General features: G+C 41.7%; 2 protein-coding genes and 1 long non-coding RNA gene across 3 annotated transcripts in view; 2 read left to right on the plus strand and 1 right to left on the minus strand.

Moving 5' to 3' along the window:
• cenpp (centromere protein P) overlaps positions 1 to 1,609 on the plus strand; it is a 79,606-nt gene extending 77,997 nt beyond the window's left edge. The window contains exons 7-9 of the mRNA XM_086148999.1: positions 165 to 244; positions 339 to 430; positions 1,479 to 1,609. Of these exons, the coding sequence (XP_086005125.1) occupies positions 165 to 244; positions 339 to 430; positions 1,479 to 1,609 (303 nt within the window). The remainder of the gene's footprint in view (positions 1 to 164; positions 245 to 338; positions 431 to 1,478) is intronic.
• Positions 1,610 to 1,730: 121 nt separating this feature from the next.
• On the minus strand, positions 1,731 to 17,723 carry ippk (inositol 1,3,4,5,6-pentakisphosphate 2-kinase). The gene is made up of 14 exons (XM_086150052.1): positions 17,501 to 17,723; positions 13,335 to 13,394; positions 11,769 to 11,864; positions 11,421 to 11,487; positions 11,198 to 11,316; positions 9,444 to 9,533; positions 9,273 to 9,331; positions 8,136 to 8,208; positions 7,745 to 7,897; positions 6,729 to 6,849; positions 5,903 to 6,038; positions 5,726 to 5,828; positions 5,487 to 5,578; positions 1,731 to 5,383 (listed from the first exon to the last, which is right to left on the minus strand). The coding sequence occupies exons 1-14, from the start codon at positions 17,579 to 17,581 to the stop codon at positions 5,131 to 5,133; spliced, it is 1,503 nt and encodes a 500-aa protein (XP_086006178.1). The 5' UTR covers positions 17,582 to 17,723; the 3' UTR covers positions 1,731 to 5,130.
• LOC147232905 (uncharacterized) lies at positions 17,116 to 18,639 on the plus strand. The gene is made up of 3 exons (XR_015106416.1): positions 17,116 to 17,236; positions 17,576 to 17,739; positions 18,618 to 18,639. It is a non-coding gene; the product is annotated as an uncharacterized LOC147232905 (long non-coding RNA).
• The last annotated feature ends 1,847 nt before the right edge of the window (positions 18,640 to 20,486 follow it).

Genomic DNA, 20,486 nt, shown 5'->3' on the forward strand with positions numbered 1-20,486 from the left:
TGACAGAGTAGAGAATGAACCTCACATCCCAAGCATCTCCTATACTTTCTATCAAGCCTAAAACCATTTGTATAAAAATCACAGCTCATTTTCATGAGTGTAATTTGTAAACCATAGCTTCATTTTGAATAATAAAATATTTTTCTCTTTTTCTCTCTCTACAGGCCAAATATTCCTCTGTTGTATCTCTTCCCGGAGGCTGCAGGTCAGAGGTCATGGCCCTGCAACATCCTGAGCTTCCGGGGTAATTAAAAACAGATTTTTTTTCTTATTTGAAATACATCTGAAAACAATAGTGTTGCTACTTTCAACCAAACGTTGTCTCTCTGTGTTTCTAGCTGCATATTTTTCGTTAATTGGTTAGTGGAGGTTTCTAGAGAGGGCGAGGTGACCGCAAAGATTGACCTGCTGACAAAGATTCCTGAGAGAGGTGAGATGCTCCTTTAACTCCCTGAGACCGACCATCAGTGAAACATAAAAAATTCACTAAGAGTTTACCTCTGGCTCACTATGCTTCAACTTTATTAATGGCAATACTCTCTTACCTGTAAAACATTATATACATACACTAGCACTGGGTTCTATTATTGGAGCACAAACTATAATAAGCATTACAATTAGACTGCCCTTGAAACGTTTCTCCAGCAATCCATCCATTCATCCATCGTCTGCCGCTTAGCCTGCACTCAGTGTCACGGGGGATGCTGGAGCCTATCCCAGCTGTTATCAGGCGAGAGGCAGGGTACACCCTGGACTGGTCGCCAGTCAATCGCAGGGCCGCATATACTGATGGACAACCATTCACTCACTAATTTTTTCCAAATTAACCTGCTGCATGCTTTTGAAATGTGGGAGGAAATCGGAGAACCTACACAGATACCTGGGCGCAAACTCCATACAGAAATGTCCCCTTGTTGGAATTGAACCGGGAATCGGCCTCGATCATAAATTGCCAATTGTCATTAAATACAAAAAATATACCCTTCTGTGAGCTGCCTCCGAAATGAGTTTCCTCCACAGGGTGGCCGGCCTCTCCCTTAGAAATCGGGTGAGAAGATCTGTCATGTGGGGGGAGCTTGGAGTAGAGCCGCTGCTCCTCCATTTCGAGAGGAGTCAGATGAGGTGGCTGGGGCATCTGGTCAGGATGCTTCCTGGACGCCTCCCGAGGGAGGTATGCCGAGCATGTCCACCTGAGAGGAGGCCACGGGGAAGACCCAGGACACCCTGGAGAGACTATGTCTCCAGGCTGGCCTGGAGCTGGACCATGTGGCGGGGGAGAGGGAGGTCTGGGCCTCACTGCTGTGGCTGCTGCCCCTGCGACCCGACTCTGGACAAGCAGGGGAGGATGAATGGATGGATGGATGAATGGATGGACAAAAATGTATATTTTAAATCTAACTATTCCATACATATGAATTTACTTTTTCCAAAATGTATCCTTATGAGATAATGTGTCTTTACCTGTTTTGTCTCTGCAGCACTGGAGATCGTTCCGTCTGAGGCATTGAGAGGCAATGCTGAGAGTTTTCACAGCCTACTAAGGCTTCTTGGACCTGAGGCTGCACTCGAATCTATCATCAGGGCAATCAGTCTTTCACTGCATGTTTAACAATGAACTGAAAAAATGGTTCTCTGCCAAATCACAGGAATCTTGAATATTCCAAGCAGTTTGTGTATTTTCTTCTTTTTTTTTTTCAAACATGGAAATAAAGACAGTAACTTTTTCCGGGTTTAGTCTCTTAGAAATCCTTTATTCAATAGAAAGTTTAATTGTGACAGCTGTAAGAGCAAAGCTCATTGGTCAAAATCTAGAAAAATAAATAATTTAAATACAAAATGCCAGACTGTAGTTTTGCCAAATAGTTTCTCTCTCGAATATTTACACACATGCAATTAATACAAATCTGTAAGGATCACAGTGCTGTGATGTCTCTGCAGGCTGACACTGAGGCAGCAGGGGGAGGCAGAGATCAACCCAAGTCCAGATATAAGCCACTCTGGCTGAAGAAGACAGAGGTCTGGACACACTACTCTTAATCCTTCGGGCATTAATATTAATTCATGATAATATCCCGTTGTTCATTATTTTCAGCTTTAATTACAAATACTTTAGGACTTTTATCAGTATCACACAAGTCTCAGCTGTCTCTATGTCTGACAAAATTATCATCGAATAGAAGGGAAAATTACATTCACAATGCAGTGCTCGAATATTTTTTTTGTGTAGTTTCAGCAGAGCAAATCATAAATATGAGACAACCATTCAACTGTAAAAACAACGGGGAATAAAGCTGTCTGATCAGAGATGGAAAGTCAGAAGTCGGAGACACCGATACCTGTGTAATTCAGAGGGCTAAAACAGAAGACTCATAATTGTCCTGAATTCTTAGTTGATAGAAGTCATCATTTTTTTAATTCATATACTCCTTAAATCTTTTTCGGGAATTTTCATTTTCTATTGTATGCGACTTGATTTTTCAACAAGATGAATTGAGGTTTGCATTTTAAATTGTCTTGCTGGTTGTGTGCAGACAAAAAGGTTGGGACATGTTGGTCTGTTATTTAAGGGTTGGAAAAGTCTAGTAAGGGAGGAACCAGAACATGTCTTAACAGGAGAAAAACTCATTCTACAAGCTGTCGACACAGAGCTAATATCTGTAAGAGGCATTTCATGTGCAAAAACTTTGAAACCTTCCCACTGGATATAACGTGTTATCACTTCAAATGCTGCATTATTTAGCATTACATGTAAATTAATTACGAGACTTATGTTAGTGATCATCTTCAACCAGTACGAACCCCTGTGTGGTGTATAAAGATGTTCTACTGTTCAGAACCTTAATGTTGTTTTGACGTCAGACTGCTCTTTGAAAGTGTCCAGATCTTTGTATCACAGAAATAACCTTCATCCCCCCCACACTGTCTGACCTGTCTTCAGCTCAGACATTAAAATAATCGCTGGACGCTTCGCTCTGCTGCTGTCCTCTCTCCACCTTTATCCCTGCAGTAGTCAGAGGTGAAATTATCAATCTGTCCCACCTTCACCTTGACAACCAAGTGAGCTGCGAGTATTTACTATTTAGTCAAGGTTGTTCTGACTCATCCTGCTGCTGCAATGAGCCGAATATTTGATTGGCTCAACCTATGACATCAGAGTGCTAACTGAAGCTAACTAAAAACATCATGAGGCTGATTTGGCTTCTACTGGAGGTTGAATAGGAGATATACCGTGAGTAAATCCACTTATCAGTTCACCAGGAGTCTCAGTGTCCAGAGGACTGACATCATCGCCACCCTGTGACCTTTACACCAAATAGAGAAAAACCATTGGATCATTGGAACCCAAGTCATCCAGTGCAACTTCAGTTGAACCCATTGACCCTGATGAGCCTCACTTCGTCATCAAAAATTCAAAGCTGCGGCTAAAACAGCTTTGAAATGAGCTCTCAGCTGTGTGTTTTGTGTTTCATTTAAAAATCCCCCCCCAACACACACACACACACACACACACACTTCACCCCCCAGTCCGAACAGAAAATGTAACCAGAATTTAAAAAAAAAAAATACAAATAGCCAGTTATGGCACAAAAAAAGCAGAGCAGCAGACAAACACTGTCTAAAACACAGGAGGGAGCTGTTCTGTGGTGGTCAGAACCACCCTGCCTCACTTTTACCATCCTCTGATAGTGTGCAGCCACATTAGCCTTCCCATTCATGAACTTCATTCCTACTGAACCTAAAAGGCTGTGAAATCTCAATTCCAGGGTGGGTAAAAATTAGTTTGGAGAGGCTATTCACCACCAGAAGCATCATGTAACCGTTAAATGCCCTAGATCGCCAGATTAGCAAATAAAGAAATGTTAGAAAATGAATCCTTTTCACAAAAGATTCAAAACTAAAGTTTGTTTCATGCCACCTCTGTATTTGCTTGAAGAATTGAACAAAATTTGCTTGGTTAGGGGTTGCAATTCAGAATTACAGGGGCCACGTATATATAAACTTGCATAATCATATATGAGCGAATGTAGCTGTTCTGCAACAAATAGACTGTAGTTGGTGTCAACTGTACATACTCAGTTCTTCAAAACATGTTTGAATGTAGAAGCGACAATACAATTGACAGTTCAGGTAGAGCTGATGATCTTTCATGGATCCGTCACGTTTAGCTCTTATGTATAACCCAGATTATTCCACAATACACTGTATCCTGGTACAGAAACACTGTAATGTTTGTATTCAATTTTATTTTTGTGGTTTTGGTGAACTTACCCCTTAAACACATCTTCTAACTAAAAAAATATAATCACTTACATTTGGTCTCTGACATTTTGACACACCACCAAAAGAGGATATACGAAAGAGGGAGGTAAATAATGCCTTTCATTTCCAGTTCACCAACCTTTAATCTCCAATCAGCATTTCCTCACTTTGGACTTTGTCTCATCATCTAAAAGTGATGAGCTCCAAAGCTGCCAGTCTCTCAATCAGAATTAATATGCCTAAAATGTGTGACGTTAACACAAAGCACAGGATCGTGGGTAAAGCCTCGGCCCCTACACTTAGTTCAGACCATTTAGAGGAGGCGTAAATCCGATTTGTTCACCTGAACCTTTCGTCCTTCCTCGCCACTGTGATACAGTAGTGCCAAACCTACCAAAGGTCCTGCATACATTTAGGAAACAACAACACAACTTACCTCAAAACCAACCACCTGCTTTTCTCACTAAAACCCCCACTCTGATTTCTTTTTGGCACCTCACTGTCAGCAGTACTGCCACAGAGAACAATTAGGGATCTGAGATTGTTGCTAGGCAACCACATCACTTATCAGGAAGTTAATCCAAACCTGCCACCACCAAAGGAAAGAGCAAAGCTTCCGTTAAGTTTTCAAATAAATATAAATCATGACAGAACACAGCTGTTGCCAGGAGTAAGAAGTCAGCTGCCATGGCGGCAACTCTAGAATCAGTGACAAACATCTGAATGTCTCTGAAGAGTGATTTAGAGACAACATCCTGCAAACTTTATCGTTGCTGAGCAGCATGAAGTGATTCTAGACTTCTAGCCTCCACATGGCATCAGTTGGTGCTGATCTTCTGGAGTCCCGGTGTTCTGAGTTCGACTGACCGGTCACACAGGATGGAAGAGCAGCGTGCATTCATCTCGCTCTGAAGCTGTAAAGATTCCTTGCAGTGATGGCAAAGTGCTTTTTGGCAACATTCCACCACTTCTCTGGTAGTATGAGACTACTATCTGGTCCAGACGCAACTGGCAGGGAATACTCTCAAATGGTTTTGGGTCCAGATCCAAAATGGAAGTCAAGTAAGAGAAAGTAGTAGGTTTTGAGGAGAGGATGTCCCGGAGCCTCTTCTGACTGGAAAGACTGAAAGAGAGAGGAGAAGGATTGACGGAGACTCCCAACTGTACAGTTTACCTTCTGGACGGTTTTACTTTACTGCATGCGAAAAGTTATCAACTTCATTTACCCTTCATCATTATCCTCTTCATCACTGATAGGCACCAGGGCGACCATAATGGAGCAATCCTTGGCTGTCATTGCGACACGGTACTGATGGAGCTGAAATGGGAACACAGTTATAGGACAGCTGTTATCGTCAGGCTTCAAGGTATTACCCACTGCTGTTATTCTGGACCAAAAAAATCAGGTCAAATATTCGAAAAGAAAAAATTCTATGTTGGTAGGAAGACTTTACATCACCCTGACCTTGTCAACTGCGTACTCCACAGAGCCGTCATCCTCCATCAGACATTTCTGTAGCCTCTCCAAGAAGGCTTCATTGTACGGACCTTCTATCTGAAGACGAGTTCTGACGCAGAGAAAGACAGTTAATGTTTAAAAATTGAGTAATTTGAGGAATGTTGAAAAAAAGAGATGTTGTACCTCTCCTTGGGGAAGTCCTGTAGATGCTGCTCCACTCGGCGGTACAGAGGATAAACCCCTTCTATGTCCAAGTTGTCCAACATTTGAGTCTGAAGGATCCTATATAAAACACTGTCGCTGGGTAAACCCTGAGAGCCTGTGTGCAGATAAGTGAGGAGTTCATCTTTGTTCTCAAATCACCTTCAGATTCTACAGTGGGTAAAATCTGAAAAATTCTAATACTAAAGGAACTGTCATTTAAACCAACGTTTATATCAGCTTCCGTGTATTTTCACTGACTTGAGAAATTGAGGTATTAAAATTCTTCATGTCAAAGATATGGTCCAAGACAGTTCACAACATTGTTTTGACATTGAAATGACATCAATGGCAGAACATCAGTCACTAACCGTTTGATTTATAAACCGATGGGCACTATATTATTTAGTTTCAGGTGTGAATGACTTAACAAAATCAAATGTTCAAAAGTCTTCCAAACACCCAAATAATGTCTTGATAATTTCATATATTTTGTATGGCAATGTTTAGCTAATCTCCATTTCTGACTAGAATGTAACATCTGTTCAAAGTCTAAGGATACACCGACATTCTTCAAATGGTAACATCAGTGTAGCTTGTTTTTGCAGATCCTGTACTATAGGTTGCATTAAAACGACCTCAACCGTAAGTTAACGCAGTTCAAAAGTCTGTCCAGTATCATCTGTCTCTACCAACAAAAACAGGATTTAAGCTCCGTAGGTAAGAATCAGAGTAAAGATGCTGACGATGAATGAATGTGAGAAGTCCAAAATACATAAGACGGGTAGAAATACGGGTGGTTGCTAACCATGTCGAGTTCTCTCCTTGAACAGGCTCGACTCACAGAAGGTCCGGCCCTCTCCTCTTCTGTCTGTCACTGCGCTTCCTCCCCCTCCTCCTCCTCCATTCAGCAGCGCGTTCACCAGGACCTGTAGAAACCAGTTACTGTTCGACATTCCTGTGGCAGAATCAGCTTATGAAAACTGTTGTTCCATTTTGAAATCACAAATAATGATGATTATTTCAGGTCGCAATTTTGTGCCAAAATTCCAAGACTTTTCCCCCAGGGGTGCTGCTGGGGAGAGAACAGGAGGGTTAGACTGGATCCAAACCAGCCGGCTTCATAGACTGTTTTTGAGACAAGTTTGCAGAGCTCTCGCCCTTTTTGTAGAGATCGATCTCCAGGGACAATTTTGGCAAAAAAAAAAAAAAACTTGTTTGACGGGGGACAAGGTACAAAGACTAATATATTCCTGCCTGGATGAGCCAAGTCTTTCTGAATGAGGGTTGCACTTATTGCATACATTTAAATTTTAAAAAGGACCAATGGGTTACTGTATTTAACATTTATATCAAAGATAATATTAAAAGAAGCTGTACGTTCATGCCCGAATAGTCCTGTATTTGCAAAATTTACCTCTTCAATGCTAAGTGACAATCAGTGCTCTGCCTCCTGTGTCCTGGCCAAAACAAGGGAACGCGTCTATTTTCTCTAGTTGATTGTTTCTTTTTTTCACATTTCTATATTTGCAGCCGATTTACAAGGCATTTTAAGACTTGATAGATTGATAAAACACATTTGAGCACTGATCATAGAGTTCTTTTAGGATAAGTAAATCTTTTTGCCTTTTTTTAATTATGTGGTTATGCGGGACCTGCTGAAACTAATGACATGGACATTTTGTGTTGGGTTTTTTTTCTGCGGGATCATTGAGGACTAACAATTTCACAGGACATGTGAAAATCCTGAATCATGTCATGCTGCCATGAAATGAGTTCCGGTTGCAGTAAAAAAAAAAAAAAACTGGGTTTGTGTGGATTTACCTGGATGAATTCATTGAGAATGGCTTTGCAGGTCATGTGACTATTGATTCTATTGTTTCCGCACATGAAATAGGGTCTGAGATGGTGCAGCAATGAGTTGAGGTCCATGGAGTCATCGCCACTCTCCTTACTGCTGTATATACACTGACCTCCCTAAGAAACCAAGAGACACACATACAATTACCGGTATGTAAAATGACGTAATTACCCCCATGTTCCATTTTAAGTTATTTCATTGCCCAGTTCAACGTATCAAGCATTTCCAGAGGACTTGTGATTAAATGTGTGCCCAAATAAAGATGGTGAACTGGGGGATGAGAGTAATCGAGATTTTATGTAGTTGGGGACTAGAGGCTTGTTTCAAAGACTTATGAGACAGCAGTGGTGTTACCTTGAAGATTTTAAAGTTATTCTGAGGCTCTTCTATCAATTGTCTGATGGCAAAGTGCATCCTCTGTCTGTTACTGAAAAAAAGCAAAGAACATGATGTTTAGCTTGGAGCAGGTTCAATGTGACGTACAAGCAGTTTCAGCAGCACTGAGCAATGTGTTGTAGCCACTGCTGTGTGTCTATGCAAGTAGCAGTAGTAGCCTCCTTTTTTTAAAGAAATGTAGAAATGACAATTTGACTCAATGTAAGATTTATTTTTGAAACATTTTTGGTTGCTTTGAGTATAAAACCCTTTCTTCAAAAATAGACTCTGGTCAAAAGAGACTTGTAGATTTTGTTTGCTCTAAGGAGCTTTGTTTTCAATTTTTTGGATTAGGATTTAATCTGCATAATGCCTCCTGTTTTATGCAGGATGTATTTTTCCATTTATATCCACAGAATGTTTAATCCTAGGCTAATCTTGTTGAAGCTGGTCAACTTGGAAAAATGAATGCTGGGATGAGTACCACAACTGAGGTAGAAAAAAAAATATCATTAATGAAGAAAATATAAATTACTAACATTTCAAAACAAATCAATGACAAAGTGGTGATTACATTTGTCAACTGTGCTTTCGTCCACTGTTCTTGTTCTCTAAGATGCAAAAACCGAGCTGGTGTTGCTTTCAGGTTCTGTTCAAGAAGCAAAATAGGGGGGAGGGGGAATAACCTGCAGCTGTTCGGTCTGTCTAATGATTGTTGAATATTCAATGATTTTAAAGAGGTGGTCATGTACCAGTAAAGAGATCCGTCTGATGGGCTTTTTTTCAACCAAGTTTTTCTTCATGTTTCCCTTTCTCTTTTCCTGCTCAGAAAGTAGTTTCACTTCACTATTCAGCAAATCTGAACATATCCTATCATAAAACTATAAAATATGATTGTGAATGGAACTTATTTGACTTATTTTGTGGCCCTAAGAAGACTGACATTATCAGATATTTTGATTATAGTTATAGGTAATAATATTTAATAATACTATAGCAACGGAAAGGATTGCAATAGCAATTATTGTTTGGGGAAACCCGATATTTCATTTGTCATTTTACTCCTAAACTTCAGTAAATGAACTGATAATGGCTGATGTATTAGTGCAATCTCACCCTGAGAAAAGGTCTAGAGGACAGTAAAGACTGCGTCGCTTCCACTTTCCATTGGCTACCTGTAATAAGAAAAAGGTCATAGACAGAACTGAATCTAAAGAGCTACACTCTGTCCCGGAGTGCTGCAGACTTGTGTAACTGCACTGTAATTGCTGTGTTTATGATAGTTACCTTGTAGTGTTGGTGCATGCAGAAGCGGCACACTTTGGTCTTGATATCTCTGCTGACATGCTTGGCTGATGGCAGGAAGCCGCATTTAGGCTGAAATACAAACACAAAGTAGCAGCTGAGCTTCCCAGAGACACACATACAGTTTAGCATGATTCCGTGTGAGTGTATAACTGAAGATAGTATTCACAGATCGATCACATGACTGAACAGTCCCAAAAATAAATTGTTACAGATTTATATAAACTATATTTGACATAAGTTGTAAATTATCAGCTTGATGGAGTTGACGACTGTCGATTTAAAATAACTGTCTAAACCGAGCACATGGTGCAAGCAGCTGCCTTCATGAAGTGTGTGTATCCACTTTAGACTTCTTGTGATATAAACAGCTGGATAGACTTAAATTACTGCTGACTTTGTGTTTTCATGACGACTAATGGGTTAAACTCCAATCAAAACATTTTTGATGAAATGTTTTGAAGAGAACATTTTGTCAGTCGATGCTGAGATCTATTCAGAAAGTTAGTTTAAGGTTTAAGACTTTAAGAGAACGCAACTCGGCTGCAGCTTAAGAGCAGGCATTTCAGTGGAGTTATTGAATCAACAGGTCCCCTAAAAAGGTCCTTGTCAACACAACCCAATGCTTCTAGGTCAGGTGAAAATCTTTCCATCCACAAATTCCTCCTCAAGTTTCGCAGAAAATGTGTTGCAGCTTCTGCCCAAACAACTGGAGAGACTAGCAACTGTTCAAGATTAAAACCGTTTATTGTCATATGTACAGTGTGGAAACGTAGTTCCCTGTATGAAGAAATTCTTACTTTGCTGTCCACAGCGCATTTGGGCTGGCATGCAACTGCAGAGCGAGCAAACACGTCTGCTACGGCAGGCACCATGTACCAAGACAAATTTCAAGGCCCTGTTTCATGGTCCTATCCTGGACTCAACAAAAATTTGTAATTAAGATGAGGATAATTTTCCGTATGAGAACATGGGCCAACAACTGCTGCAAAAAGGAGTCTCAACAATCTGACGTGAAGCTGAATTGAGGATGGATTTTCACAGACCAATTGTGCTAAACTTAGTTTGGAGGTATTTTATGGTTTGTTGAGATAACTCTCCAATTGAAGAGAAGCTGCTTTGAAACTTCAGAACTGTAAACAAAACACTTTTCTAGACCTCTCTGCAAGGGGGGTGGGCACATAAAACCTGAATTTTCATACTAGGGTGAACTATTACCGTAGTTTAATCTAAACTACGGTAATACTTGTCTTACTTCAGACATGAAATGAGATCTAGTTCTTGTTTGGATACCATAATTTCCAGACGATAAGCCGCAACTTTTTGCACTTAAACAACAATGTGGCCACAACATGGATTTGTGTGTGTGTGGGGGGGGGGGGGTTCACGGCATTAAAACATTTATCCTCGTCACATCGGACCGATGAAATGACTGGGAAATTCTGAGTCCGTTCAACTCCAACACCGAAGAAGACAACTTTGATGGTTTTTAATGCGAAGGAGGAAGCCCAAGATAGCTATCGGCTAGCCGGTGCGGCTTACATTGAGGTGCGCTCAATAGTCTGGAAATTACAGTAAATGTTTTGCATTTGAGCCTTCATTTGGAGCCAATCAGCAGGTGTGTTTTTTCTAAAAATGCTAAATCTTTTTTTTTTTTTTTTTTTTTGTCTAATGTCTTTCACAAGGTTTTGAAAATCTTGGAGCATGAGACCAAGGAATGCGTTGTATTTGTGCACCTTAATTTCCACACAGAGTGTGGGCGTGAGTGTCGGCTGGTGGAGAACCGGAGACGTCAGATTGGGCAGACAGAGAGCACAACCACTGTAGATGTCCATCACTTTATCACAGCGCCAATCTGGCAAGAGTGCAAACAAACACACACATACACCATTAATCCCTTGGTTGTTTCTCATGTTATCAGACGAGTCCGCCAGAGTTCTTCCCATGTTTCATTCTCACCAGGTCTCTGATGCTGTACTTTGATTGACAGCTGACGCACAAACTCCAAGGGCAGTTTAACCACTTCCTGCAGATAGAGCGTAATCCAGCATTAGTCAAATCTGCGACCGGAACACTATCAGGCCTGTTAGTGTTATCGCATTTGAAGACTACAACCATATTATTATAGCAATGACCATCTGTTTCTTCAGCTTCATCTGATCACCAGTCTGAAACCATATTTCTGCACGTTTTTAAGCCTCCAAGGGGCAGCTGTGCTCCTTGGTGACGTTCTATGCATTTGGACATATAATTCTTAAACTGGTTTTAATGACACGAAAAGCAGAGGATCCAATTTGAGTATCTGACCCCGCTATTGATGAATTTCTCTCCCAGCAGGCTGCTCATCACATTTGAACTGAAGTCAACGATATCCTGGATTTGCCTGAAGGCCTGCTCTGCTGTCTGAAAGAGGGAGACATGCACACGCACACACACATAAACAGTTAAACCCTGTCAAGAAATTAAATATCAAATTGTATTTTTAGCCTCTGAGGTCACCAAGATAGTCACCCAAGGATCAGTTGAGGCACGGCTGTTGCATGTCACACATCTCGGCAGGAGTTCAATTACCATGGCAACAATGAAACAACTAATTATGAGGATACCGCCATATTGTTTTTAAATTGGTCCTTGATATTCCTGAAGACAACCATCAAATGAATATTAAGAAGGCTTGAGATGAGTCCTACATTGTCCACAGCTACTACCGTGATCCCTCTCTCTCACACAAATAGGTTAGTTCACCATGATAGGCAACAAGGGGGCTAGAGTTACACTATATAACTTTTGTTCCTTTAAATGCTTGATAGCTACGAAGCTGCTGAATGTTCTGCTGGCACTGAAAGAGGCAGTTGTCACAGACACCCATCCCCATCAATACTCCACCCTGACTCATACTTCTTTCTGACAGCAGCCTTCAGTTACGTAACTGAGCCCATAGGACAGGGAACCGGTTAAACACAGTGTCAGCGAGTCTGTGTCTGTTTAGAAGCTGAACTAGGAACACCATCACCTGCCACGACACTGGTACATGAAAGTTTTTTTTTTTTTTTTTTTTACACATGACTAACTGAACTGTATTATTATTTAGATACAGTTGTAGTTGATTATTTCTAAGTAATAGTTAGAATATATGTACTTGAAAATAAGAAAGTAAAAGAAAAAAAATCAGTCACCAAAATTGCAAAACATGTTTCTGATGTTTAATATGGCTTTCACTGATCAGGACTTAAAATTACCCAATAAACAGCGTATCAACTGAAATTTTTCAAGAGATATTACTTGAAAAATAGTTAAAGAATATATATATATAAAAAAATGAACAGCTCTTACCTATTTTTAAAGTCAGTGAATTAGTTGAAAATGAAAAACAATGTTTTTTAACCATGAGATCATGGAGACAGTCAAATGGAGGGGCTATATTCGATGTAGCATTTTGACCTGAAGTAAAATGTGAGGGAAGGTAAGAAGGAAGGAAATGGTTTCCAAAAAGTTAAACACTTGGAAAATAAGGGGAACTCTGCAATCTAAGTTTTTATCTTTGCTTTTTTTAGAAGAAGACCCCCACTTGGCCTCTGACTACCAAACTCTAACATAAGGCATAAAATAACAAATAGCTCAAAACAGTATCTGTTTTTACTGTTCTTATTTAGAAGCCATCAATTTCCTCATTTAAACATGTCATGATAAAGCTACTGTGCTGTTTTTTGTCCTGATTTTCAAATGATACCATTGAGGGCAGCCCTAAACCGGTGACCAGTTTACTCATTGAAACTAAATAAATGTTACATGTTGCATCCAGATATTTAGTCTCATTGCCAGATGCTTGCAGCAGGCATACACATGTAACAGTGCATACAAACAGTAGAGTACCTGCGGGGGGTTTTCCGAGTCCTCAGCTGGATACTTGAGCAGGCGCAATACTCTTGAGAGCTGCAACAAAACATAGGCGATCGATTGGATTAAAAGAAATCAGTTTGATTGGATGACTCAGGTCGTCTTAATGACCAAGGCCCCTGGAACATCTGGATAAATCATTGATTTAGCCAGAGCTGGTCATTATGAGGATACTTAACAGAGACATAGTGTGGTATATGTTTGGACCGTCTACATCCAGATCAGCTTTTGTCCCGAACATTGAAAATTTATGTTGAAGAGTTCATGACTAAACTGAAAGTCAAGCACCTTTACGAACAGCACCAGCATATACCGAACCCGAAAAATTAAATCATGAATTGTGTATCTGATATACCTAATTAGGCATAAGGATATATAACCGTATTGAAAATGCAATATACATTCTCTGTATGTTCATTAACTGACAGTGTGAGGCTGAGTGACTGATGGAAACAAAGTGAGCCGGTGATACACGATAATGCACGCAATAAGAAAAACAAGTTGTCACTTCTCAGTGTGTCTCCTCCATGTCACTCAGCTGAAAGTCGAGACAAAACAAATTAGGGCAAAAGACATCAAACAGGAATGGAAAAACTCCATGGCTTTGCCTGTTGAGTCGATCAAGTCTAGGCGTAGAAGTCCTAAAGGATTCAAGGATCCTAAAGATACCACTGTTTGAAAGAAATACACAATACATACCAGAAACTCATTTGAGCCGAATGTTCCCTCATTCTTGTCAGATAGATGCATATATGTTCACCCGAGATGACAATTTGGGTTTTAGAGCAGCATTTAACGATTCCAAGGGCAAACATGATGAGACAGATTTACCATGGGGGTCAAGATCATAAAGGGACTGTTATGATACTATCAGAATTCCTTGCTCATAGTAATGGTAGTTTCATCATTTCGATTTTGATTTAGGAAAACCTTGCTGTTTGGCCATTGCTTTTCTCATATAGCACTGCAAGAATAAATACCTGCAAATATTGTGGTATTGATACCCTGTATGACCCCTAATAAACAAAACAGAGCCAGGCCCCAACCCCCAGTTTGGCATTCCAATTAATTTGAGGCATGGAAAATACTCCAGCTATCTATTTGAATATTTTGATTTTTGTGTTTCCTACCAATTTAAGCCATCTTTTCATGTGCATAAGAAATTAAAAGCCCCATTTTTTTACTTTGAGGAACAACTGAAATACATGGCTGGCTCAGGCAGATGATTGCTCCCTCTGCAATAAACTGAAGCTGTTCAAATGTCAGACCTTCATTTAACAAGTCCTGCCAGTTGCGAGCTGCCGCAGGCAGGGAATCTTGACAGAAAATGCAAACTGAAAAAAATGATTGGCATGAATGGTCTCTGAGGGGATGCAGTGTTATCCTGGGTTATTCCCCACCAGCACACAATAAAACTTGATACTGCAGCAAAAGCAATCAATTTGAAGCGAGAGGGAACATCCGTGGAGAAACCACTACAATGTAAACAGCAGGATAGGTGGAACATCCTGCTTAAAATCCCCCACAGAAAATCCATTTCCAGCAGGCAGGAGACACACCCTAATCATCACATACCTGAGGGGGCGGGGAAAAAATACAAGCTGATCTCAGAGCTGCAAAATTCACTTTGTTTTCAGCATCCGTGTTTCTTTTAGTGTGAAAAAAAGAAGTCATGGCCATATATTCATATGTACTGTAACATTTCTGTTTTAATGTAAAACTACTTTCTTCATACAGACACAGATAATTTTCTGTTTTAGCTTGTGATCAGAGCATTGACAGAGGGTATTACCAATAACTTATCTTAAATTTAGTAAATCCCTAAAGAAGTAGCATCAACTACTTTGGAAGTTGGCATTGGTTACCTCGATGATAAATAGCGAATATCAGAAAAGCAAGAATAAAACTGAAAAATCTTACCATTTTTACATTTAAAGTTGAGATTAGTGATGTTAAGGTCACAGAGTCTCTGTGCAAGTTTTACTTTACTGAAACTACTTTTCAGTAGTTTCATGTGAAGTGAAAAAGGGAAAATTGGCAAGAAGTCACCATTTGACAGACAAGAAACAAAAAAGTTAAACACTTTGTATTGTATCAAGATTTCAAGAAATTGTTTTAGAATTACTCCAAAATACTGTAAAATTTGCTCAACCCCCCACATAAAAAATCACTAAGAAGTGAAAAGAAAAAAAATATATATATTAATGATATAAGTCATCCTGTGTCATGTTTCTTTTAATTTCAGTCAGGCCACAATCCCAAACAGTGGGCAACCTTGAGTTAAACTACTGCCAATGGTTCTGAGAAGGCAACTGGTATGTAACACATAATTACAATTGTTGGTCTAATTTTTTTCAGACTAACACTAACATTTATTTCTGTTCCTCATAAGGCACTGTCAACATGAGATCCCAATTACTGCACATTCTGCCGATAAGCTAACACACACCAGCCAGCCAAGTGTGGTTCGAAAGACACACAACAAGAGGACTGGTCCACTCTTCCATGATGATGCACCAACATAGGAAGTGCACATGTAGCAGGTGGGAGGAAATGGCATGCAAAACGTCTGATTTTGTCCATGTCAGGTTTTTCTAAAAAAACAAGTTTCCTTTGTCACAACAACTTCACACTCTAGAATTTAGAGAAAACAAACGCTTCGAAAAGGAAGATCAACTGATAAAAGAAGAGAACATTACTTGCTTGACTTGTAACAAACCCATAAAAGGCTGCATCCAAGCATGTTGAGTTAAGAATAAATGAATGCCAACCGGAGGCTTTCATGTTGTGTGGGTGTGTGTGCGCTGTTACAGTGGAAAACTACAGAGGCAACAGAAAGTTCGATCATTCAGAAACAGTGTCTGAACATCAACGTTGGACTGGACTTTAAATGCCATCTTGTTTCATTCTTTCACTCAGAATGAAAATTTTCAATAATCGCAAAAATCAAGTTCAATGACACCTCAGACATATGACTGAATGTGTCACAACCAATCACTTATGATTTAATTGAGCTTTTTTAAAAACATCTTTTTTCAGTACATTTGTGTTTAATCTGTCGCAGTTTTAATGGCACTTCTTGCCATTTTGTGAATGGCAGATTTCCCTTTGTATTTTTCCATGATTTCAAAAACTGTAAAATCCCATACCCCAATTTTTGATAGGAGAAAAATAACACAATCTCACAGTGACAAGAGTTTATGTTTATAAAATATGGACGAACACTTCAATTGTTACATTTCCAACTGTGTGAGCTGAAATGTTGTGTGACTTGTTCAGGACGTGTTCATCTTTCATCGAGAGCCAAGGATCAACTGTCCAAATATATGAAACACCGAAAACAGATTAAAATCATTGTTATGATTCCCCAGAGACGCGACATAGTTTTAGAAAACTTTTATAAACTCAAGTCATTCAAATAGTCAAGTTCTCCATCATCAGAATGTCAATGAAGAATTCTTGGTTGTTTGTGACAGTGAAGTTGATATATCTCTCCGGATGTAAGGCGGTGTTTTTCGTAAACTAACCCGCAGGGTTTTGTAGCTTCTAAGACAACATAGCTCTTGGATTCAAAGTAAACAATCGTCACGAATGATTACCAAGCTGATCGTCACCCTGCAGGAGGGATGATAAGCCTCCGGGCCAATTCAGCGAATTGGCCGGTAACAGCTCTTTCCTGCAGGAGGGGCTGGTCAGTGAACGCATCCCCAGCCAGCCCCATGTTCGCGCGGATTGACCTGCTCCCAGACGGGGAAACAACCGTGACAACGGAAAAGTTGCGATGAGACGCTTCCTCGGTTGTATTTAACGACAAAATGAAAAAGTATAGCCAGCTAATAGCTCTACTGGATTAGCACAAGTTCTGGCTCAGACAGTCGGTGAGTGTCACCGAGTGGACGTTAATCTTGCGTTGCCGTCCCAATACTCATCGGTTTGGTATTTTCGGGGTTGTCATCCATTTGTAGACCGTTTTTCACTTATTGAACAAGTTTTATGAGGCGCGTCGTGTGGCGACGAGGGAAAATACATCGCTGGCAGTTGACGTTTTACTCAGCTGTCACAAACACCCTTTACGGATATTTAAGTCGTAGTTTCAGTCGGTAGAAAACCAACTTGGCATCATGTTAGCCTAGCTGACTCACCTGTGCGTGTGAGACTACCAGGCTCTTGTTTCCCTCTCCGTGATACTTCCAGTCGTTCTCGTCCATTTTGTCCAGTTCCATCACCGCAACGGCAACGAGCCGAAATGTCGTTGACGACCGGAAAGTCACTCGCAGCCACACGGGAACGTACAAGTCCTCCGACCGATGCTGCTAGCAGCGATTCAGACGAACCAGCACCGACCGATCGACCGCTGCCCGGCCAGATACCGACTACTGAGGTACTTCCTCCTCCTCCTTCTTCCTCGCCCACTCCCAATGTGTTTCGTAGTTGTTAATCAATGTGCGGGTGATTTACCGCCATCTATCGGCGTGGCATTGAAACTACAAATAGTGGGACTAGCACAGCTGTGCTTCCAGGTTCTGCTCCAAAATGAGACGTTAAACCACTCATTGAAACGACACTGCTGGTGGTTGACATACATTGGACAATTCGTGTCAACTATGCCTAGTGTAGATCGTGGTTAGTTATTGTTGAAATATTTTCCTGGCAACTGGACTTGAATTTCTCCCCTTGAAGGCTATGGGGCAGGTGTCCAAAACTTTTTGAAAAAAGAGAGGTGAAAATGTGCAAATGAATTATTTCATGTTTTTTTATGTTTTGTTTTTTTTTTGCAAATGGCATACTTTTCTCATCTTAACACAGAACACACATCTAAAGTTTGCACCAAAATCTTTCCTATTTGAATACCACATAAAATGAGGAAAAAGTCAGTCTGGAAAGAAAAGATTAAACATATTGAAAGGCTTCAATAAAGACATCTGCAACCAGGCTTTTTAAAACTCCAGATGTCGTCACTTTATTTTCAACACTTTGCCTTGTACAACCTAATGATGAAAAGACAGGAGGCAGAGCAAGAGGTCGCAGAGATGAAGATGTTGAGGTTCTCTTTGGGAGTGACCAGGATGGGTAGGATCAGGAATGAGTCTATCAGAGGAACAGCACATGTTAGATGTTTTGGAGAGACGGTCAGAGAAGCCAGACTGAGATGGTTCGGTCATGTACAGAGAAGGAATAGTGAATATATTGGTAGACAGATGCTAGAAGTGGTCTCTGTCTCTCTTCCGCTGTGGCTGACTTTTTCCACATCCGCTGCAGCACGCCGTGGTGCAGACACAGCACATCAACCACGGCCCACAGCCCATTGGTCGTTGTGGAAATTGCTGCCACCTCTTCCCACAGTGGCCCCCTGCTGCACCTCCACCCACTGCAGAGCAGCCCTCAGGTCCACATCTTTGCCCTGTTGCCATCTCTACACTGCCGTGCCCACCGTCTCTAAGGGGCACCTCCCCCTGCCACCCGGAGGGCCCCTCTTCCTTCTCCTCAGCATGCAGCTCCCTCCCCCTCTCTCTCTTTTTCACATTGTGGCACCCTTCAGCTGCACATGGTCGACGAGCGAGAGCATCAGCATTTGTGTGTCCTGCCCCGGCCCAGGGTTCCACGTTGAAGTCAAACTCCTGGAGCTCCTCCAACCACTTGGCAACCTGCCCCTCCAGCTCTTTGGACGTCATGAGCCTTTCCAGGGTGAAATGAACCGTTCACACGGTGAACCTCGAACCACAGAGGCAATATTTAAATTGTCGGACTGACAAAATCACTGCTAGGAGCTCCCTGCGATTGACTCAGTACTCCCTCTCTTAGTCAACGCCTGGCTGAAGTACACAACAAACCACTCCCCTCTTGACCCCACCTGAGACAGACCCAGTATACACGAGTCCTGAACTGCAGCTACCCAAGCTTGGTGATGTATCATTCTCCCCCCCACCTTCACCAACAGTATGTCTGTGCCCTCCATAGGAGCCAGCTGTCGCTTCCTTCTCTGCAACGGTGGGGAATCCTTGGGTTGTGTTGCAGGTGGGGCTGCTGTCAGGGTCCGCATATCCCCTTCTATGCAGGCCCTGAACTGTTTACCGGAGCCTGAAGTGAGCTGGGGCACTTTCTGTCCAAATGTCCAGGACGGCCACACCCAGAACAGACCCTAGGCTCCCGGTAGTGCCACAGCCTTTAACAGCTCTGTTACCTCATTAAAACACGCCGGTCTCGCTCCCTCCGCGGGGCTCACCACTGCAGCCCTTACGGCAGGAGGGTTCTCCCTTGGCCACTCGTATCAACCCCAAACCACACAATCTCCCTCTCCACAGCCGTACATACATACATAGATACATAGATACATACATACATACATACATACATACATATATATATAGCAGCACTGCCACAATCAAGTCTGCCAATGTCCATCCATCCATCCATATTCTCCTGCTTAGCTGGAGTCGGGTCACGGGGGCAGTAGCCAGAGCAGTGAGGTCCGGACCTCCCTCTCCCCCACCACATGGTCCAGCTCCTCTGGGGGGACCCCAAGGTGTTCCCAGCCTGGAGACATAGACTCTCCAGCTCATTCTCGCTCTTCCCTGTGGGCTCCTCCCAGACAGACATACCCGGAATATCTCCCCCTGGGTGGCGTCCAGCAGGCATCCTGACCAGATGCCCGAGCTATCTCATTGACTCCTCTCTATGCGGAGGAGCAGCGACTCTGCTCTGAGCTGAGATGACCAAACTTCTCTTCTAATCTCTAAGGGAGAGTCCGGCCACCCTGTGGAGAAAACTCATTTTAGTCACTTGTATCCACAATCTCGTTCTTTCGGTCACTACCCACAGCTCATGACCATAGGTGGGAACATAGATCGACCGGTAAATTGATAGCTTCCGCTTCTGGCTCAGCCCCCTCATCAACATGACAGACCGGTACTGAGTCTGCATCACTGCAGAAGCTGCATCGATCCACCTGTTGATCTCCCGCTCCATCCTTCCCTCACTCGTGAACAACACCCTGAGATACTTGAACACTTCCACTTGGGGCACGACCTCTTCCCTGACCCGGAGTGGACACTCCACCTATTTCCATTTGAGCACCATGTTCTCAGATTTGGAGGTGCTGATCCTCATCCTGGCCGCTTCAAACTCGGT

The sequence above is a fragment of the Fistularia commersonii genome, chromosome 7, assembly GCF_037954325.1.
Source record: "Fistularia commersonii isolate RoL2024-O1a breed Wild chromosome 7, RoL_Fcom_v1.0, whole genome shotgun sequence".
Classification (NCBI taxonomy): Eukaryota; Metazoa; Chordata; class Actinopteri; order Syngnathiformes; family Fistulariidae; genus Fistularia; species Fistularia commersonii.

Excerpts from the sequence above, each read along its gene's own strand:
- ippk (XM_086150052.1), bottom strand. The coding sequence starts at position 17,581 with ATGGAACTGGACAAAATGGACGAGAACGACTGGAAGTATCACGGAGAG. Across the intron at positions 11,865-13,334 it reads ACTCGGAAAACCCCCCGCAG|ACAGCAGAGCAGGCCTTCAG; the intron begins GTACTCTACTGT and ends TCCCTCTTTCAG. Across the intron at positions 6,850-7,744 it reads TTCTCAATGAATTCATCCAG|GTCCTGGTGAACGCGCTGCT; the intron begins GTAAATCCACAC and ends TGGTTTCTACAG.